The 5981-nt window shown below is 34.3% G+C and overlaps 1 protein-coding gene across 1 annotated transcript in view; it reads right to left on the reverse strand.

Annotated features, from left to right (window-relative positions):
- LOC111083990 (CXXC-type zinc finger protein 1-like) overlaps positions 1-4861 on the reverse strand; it is a 7780-nt gene extending 2919 nt beyond the window's left edge. Inside the window, exons 1-4 of the mRNA XM_022380760.1 lie at positions 4777-4861; positions 3384-3500; positions 2729-2801; positions 1822-2029 (exon numbers count right to left, since the gene is read on the reverse strand). Coding sequence (XP_022236468.1) covers positions 1822-2029; positions 2729-2801; positions 3384-3500; positions 4777-4861 — 483 coding nt within the window. The remainder of the gene's footprint in view (positions 1-1821; positions 2030-2728; positions 2802-3383; positions 3501-4776) is intronic.
- Between the last annotated feature and the right edge of the window lie 1120 nt (positions 4862-5981).

The raw sequence follows: 5981 nt of genomic DNA on the forward strand, positions 1-5981 counted from the left end.
AATTCTTCTCAAGAAGTCGATAAGCCGTCTTAACGTTGTTAGAAAGTGACATGTTTGGCATCTATATATATATATATATATATGTATATATATTCAGTTAATGTACTAATAGTGACGTGTTTGGCATCTATGTATATATATATAAATAAAAACTCTACTGAAGTTTTTTGACATTACGTGTATTTTTGATTTGATGTCAGTTTCCTTATTTTATGGAACATCACGAGTTAAGTGGAAATTCCTTTTAAGATAAATTCTAATCAACAAATTTTCTCCTTACTGTTTCTCAGTCAGATATATTGCTTGGCTATTATTGATGTTCCCTAGCTGTAAGATTAATGAAACTTAATATTCTACATTTATAAATTCAGAAAATTTCTCTCTCAGACCAGTATTTTGCTATAATTCAGAGTGTATTTAATAATACTTGTAAGTAGTTAATTAGCTATATTAATGTACACGTTGTACTAAGTATTCAGCTTACTCTGACTGAAAGTTATTTTCATTAATTTCTTTAAAAAATGTATGTTGTTACTTGATTAAAAGACTATGCTAATCAAGAAACTCTGTGACTATTACATCTCGAGGTATAATTCACGTATTACCCCTATCTGGATGGAACCATTTTTACATAATAATTCAAAGTTTTATACAAGTTTTTATTCCCTTATTTCAAAAGAAATATCATAATGAACAATTAAAACTAGTTTTTGTTGTCACATGATGTGCTTGCAGTTATAAACTTTAAGAGGTGTTATAGAAGAAACTGTGTGTGTAATGTAGACATTTTTGTGCAAATGTTCAAAATATACATGTATAAATTGTTTACCAGTAATTTGGGTACAATCCAAGAATTTGTCCTGGAGGAAACTATTGTATACATTCCTCAGTTCAAAATAAGCCACACCCACTTGAAAAGTAGATGCTGTGTTTCTAAGCAACAGTTTTAACTTGAATGGCATGCTTCTAACCTATGAAAGAGCAGATTTTACATCATATGTTGTAAAAAGCAGAGGAAAGTTGGGTGATGTCCATTGTTGAGAGCAGTGTTACTAGCATTTAGTTATTTTTTCTTGCCTTATACATATTAGTTTGATAGACAGCTAAATGGCATTTAGGGCTTATTTTTATATTTTAGTTAATTATGTATTAGTTGTATTTTAAAATTCATATTCGAAGGGATTAATGATTTTTTAAATTATTCTATGCTTTGTCTCCCAGCTTTCTTAAAGTTAGCAAAGCAAACAACATTTTGCTGGAGGCTGAACCGTCACTGTCTATGTTAATGTTATATTGCCCATGGGAGCCTACTGATGTGTGTCGACACAAAGATAAAGAACACAAATGGAAAAAAACAGCAAATAAAATATAAACAATATAAACATTTGCCTTAAAAAAAAACTTTTGATATTCATTTAGGAAGTTCTAGAGATTATATGAGTGAAATGTGTAAACTGTTAGATAATAAATAGTATTTTTATACTTAACATGAATTTCACCTTGCAAGTGAACTATTCAAAGACCAAGTGCATATAACTATATTAAATAATGAATTTTTATTAGAAATAGCAGAAAAAATCAAACTTGAATATTCTATTTTTCTGAATCTACATACTTTTATGAAGGTTCTTGTCGAGTTTCAAACAGTTTAATCCATTAATTTCATTTCTGTAAAGACATTTCACAAAAGTTACACAAAGCACTTACAATAGAGGTATGTCTTTCTGATAGGGTTAAAGGGTAAAACTGAATGTGAAACAACTGAAAGACTTCAGTTACATGCCATTTCACTAATATTTTCATATAAGGATAACAACGTACCTCATCATCATGAGCTAGTGATGTCTTCTTGGCATCTTTGATAAGTTCCTCTAATTCTTGTTCCTTTTTTTCCAGCTCTGTGAGAATCCTTCGAGCTTCCTGTTGGTCTCTTCGAATTCTTTCCAGTGTTCTCTGATTGCTTTCTTCTGCCCAGCATGGCGTACTTTGCCACTGCTGGATACGGTGTGGCAAGATTTCATATATCCGACTGCATAACAAGAAATTGGCAAAATTAACATTTAGAAAAACTTCATTCACTTGCAACAGCATATATCCCCAAGTTGATGACATCTAATACCACAGAATCCTACAACAGTTTGCAAAAGTGATAGATATGAACAACTTCTTCAATTCAATTAAATTTACATAAAACACTTCTCAATATTTGACAGAAAACAGATTTGCTCAGGGAAATTTTTCCTTTCAGCAAAAATATTAAAATCTAAATAACCCAGGCTTAAAATTTATTGATAATAAATAAAAACATGGCAACTGAAAAGTTAAAAGCTTATGCTGACCACTGCATGAAAAAGGACACACTCCTACAAAACAATGTCCTTATCATTAAGAACAAAACTTCTTTCCTCTACAATGGACATTTCTTTACACTAATATTTTATGTGATGAAGATCTTGAAATTTTAGAAATGTCAATCTGTTTAATAATTCCTTCTGAGCAATCAAAAAGTAATTGACTGAGCCAGACTTGACTGGAAATTGGATAAGTGAGTGTGATATACAGTACAATCATGTATAAAACAATACTTAGAGAAATATATGAATACAAATCTTAGAGGAAAGCACTAAAAAACTACACATCTGAAACTCTACATTGATGACTCCTCAATTTGGACTGCTGATACTGAACCTATCCACATGTTAACCCCACAAAACTATTAAATTTACACTTGACTACTTCCTTTTCACATAAACCTACTTCATAGTAAGGAAAATCAACATTAACAGAATTATAATCCCACACTAAACAAAATACTGTAAAACACTACTTATCAAGATAACTTGAATGATAAAAATAGTTATCAAAGTATTAAAATAAACTTTGATACAAAGACTGACATAATTCAATATGCCAGCAATACGCATAAAGAACCTCTTTTCAGATTAACACTAGAAAAGATACAACAATGAGAAACCATCCCCAGTTTAATATTAACAGTGCTTCCACAGGCCAAGCACCCAAGATTTGGGCTCTAAGGCAGACCTTGATATATAACATCATTCCAGAATGAAGTAAAACCCTATTGTTAGTGTTTTCAGGTTGAACTAAAGTTCCACACAAAGTTTTACAAATAAATTTGTAGATATAGTGATGCTATTGCAAGTGTTTGACTCCCATAGTACACAGTAGTAAACTTAGATTTTTTGGTGGACGTCCACTTTAGAAGATGTACCTGTGGTGTTGTGTTGTTGATTAACCTTCTCGGCCTCTTGGCTAAGATCAAACGTAGTTTGTTGTTTTCTTGGTTATTTGTGTGCCTTCTTGTTCTTTCTTTTCAGTGTAGATATGAACGCCTTGACCTTGGTGTCAGTGGGATAATTCACCAATTACATCACTTTCACCATCCGAGTTTTCATCCTCTGCATTTTCATCTTGAGCACCATTTTCTTGATCATCCATACCTACAGATGACACTGGGTGAAATGGGTCCTTCAAATCAACTACGAAAGAGTTCACGCCAGAATACTCATAAAAATGAAGTCTACCTCCATCAAACACCACCCCATTGCATCGAGAAATCTTCTCAAAGAACTGTAACACTTCTTTTTATTCAACCTGAAGCTCAGATACTTTCACACGATCAAGTGTGAACAAAGACACCACGGTATTTGCTAGTCCACTATTGCCCTAAAGTCCTATGCAGAGTTTCCTTGGAGAGATTATACATTGTTCCCCATATTGATATATTTCAACACATGACACATTGTAATGGCAAAATGTGCATCAATGCTTTTCCATCTTGTGTGTCGGTATGCACAAATGAGTGCTATTCAAAACCATGCTGGTGAGCTAACAGAAACATTCCAAGTATTAGTGAACCATTCCAATAGCACTTTGCATTGTCCGATTGAGCATACAATTTCTCAACATTCGGATGATCCTTTTTCTTTTGCATCAAAATACCTTCAAAGAGTGAGAAGACAGTGACCCAATCCTGCAGCGAATCACTACTGGAAATATGATTTCAATATGAAATCCTGAAAGGTCTGTGTGATAATCATCAACAGGGTGAGTTCCATGTCAACTCAGCCCTTTCTTTCTGCAATGTTCGACAGTTTTCTCATGGAAATACTTGGGTTCATACTTCATTTTATAGTCCGTGACAATAAGCACTTCATCGGGTGTAAGGTTATCATGAATTGATTGAATCCTCCGATGTTGATTCTCCACTCGATTACGATGAGCCAAAAACAGTGTGTATGCACAATCCTTCAGCAGTCCATGACAGTCTAAAGGTGCATGCTTTAGCAAATAATGAATCGTATGAAACAGCACCGGACATTTCTGACAACTACTAAAAATAGCAACACCTGCTTCAGAAGCTGCACAGCCAGTGATTAGTGGATATTGTGACTGGTTGCACAATCACTTACAATGTGAGCATCAAAATCGTACTTTAAGAAATGTTGAGGCCTTGTCAGCCTTTTGCCAGATATTTTCTTTACAGTCTTCACTTAAAATTGACAGACAGTGTGTTCCAAAACACCAATACTGTCATATAACAATATACCAGTGGCATAGTCAACAGCCTTTTGTGCCTTCTGGTCAAATGATATCCTATCTGCTACATTCAGGAACTCTGCTATTTTCTGATGAGTAATTCAAGGGAAATCAATTGTTTTATCATCTACTTCAACCTTTTTTGTTCCCCAAGATAAAGCTTTCACATTGCTCGGTTCAAGACGAACTCTACAGCTTTCAGAGGAGCTCACTTACAGTAATGCTGGACAGATTGTACTGTAGGTTCTAGCTGTTTCAAAAGCTTGTTCTTCAATCTCTCTTTCACTTCTTTGAATGTCATTGATTGACATAGCAGTGAAAAACGTTCATCTGAATACATTTCTCTGGCAGAGCTTGTTGCACTTCATTGGCAGATGAGAATAGTTTTGTATCATCAGATGTCTTACAAATTTCATTTCCAACTGTGTTCATAAGACCATCTGGATCTCCTGCGAGTAACATGGTGCAAAGAATCCTTAATATCGTCACACAGAATGCAAGCACTTGATTGTTCTTGTCAAGAGCACTTGATACTTGATGCCTTCCATCAAGAATCTTCATTTGGCAAATTTGATGTCGATACCAAAGAACTGCCAAATTTAATAAACATCCCCACCTGCACCCTGTTGGAGTATTACGACAATGCCTTGCTTTCACACTTGAGTTCTTGGTTGATCTGCATTGTTTCTTCAGTGTCACAAAATCCAAGGGATCCTCAGAATTATCACTAGACATTTCATCTTCATCGCTCTCCAATGGAATAGCATAATAAATACTTCTTTGTTTCTTTCATCGTGTCTTTAATTTGTTCTGCGGCTGTTTCCCACCTGCTTTTCGTGCCATTTTGACCTCTGGATCTAAACCGTCGCATCCACATTGACATCGAGGGCATTTCCCACAAGTACTTCACATATGCACTTTGCACTTACAAGACATTTTCTTCTTTACCTGTATTAATGTTGCTTTATCAATACAAGATCAGTACATTTTCTCACTGAATGTCGATAGCTGTTTTGTGGCCAGCTGTGAATCTGGTTCTCACAAAGGGTATGGTATATGCCTGCTTTTTCTTCAATCAGGTTTTGGTAAAAACTTTAGACAATAAAATAATGATCCAGAATGACTTGAAAAATTAGGTTCTGCAAAATTCAGAGTGATTGGCCCGTGGAAGCATTGTTAAAATGACAACAATGAGAAACTATCCTCAGTCTAACACTTAAAAATGACAACAATGAGAAATCATCCTCAGTCTAACACTTAAAAAGAAAACATCGAGAAACCATTCTCCGTCTAATATTAAAGAGAAAACAATGAGAAACTATCCTCAGTCTAACACTAACACTTAAAAAAAGACAACAATGGGAAACCATCCTCTGTCTAACAGTTAAAAAAGATAACAATGAGAAACCATCCTTTGTCTA

This window comes from Limulus polyphemus, unplaced genomic scaffold (assembly GCF_000517525.1).
Source record: "Limulus polyphemus unplaced genomic scaffold, Limulus_polyphemus-2.1.2 Scaffold12632, whole genome shotgun sequence".
In the NCBI taxonomy this organism is placed as follows: Eukaryota; Metazoa; Arthropoda; class Merostomata; order Xiphosura; family Limulidae; genus Limulus; species Limulus polyphemus.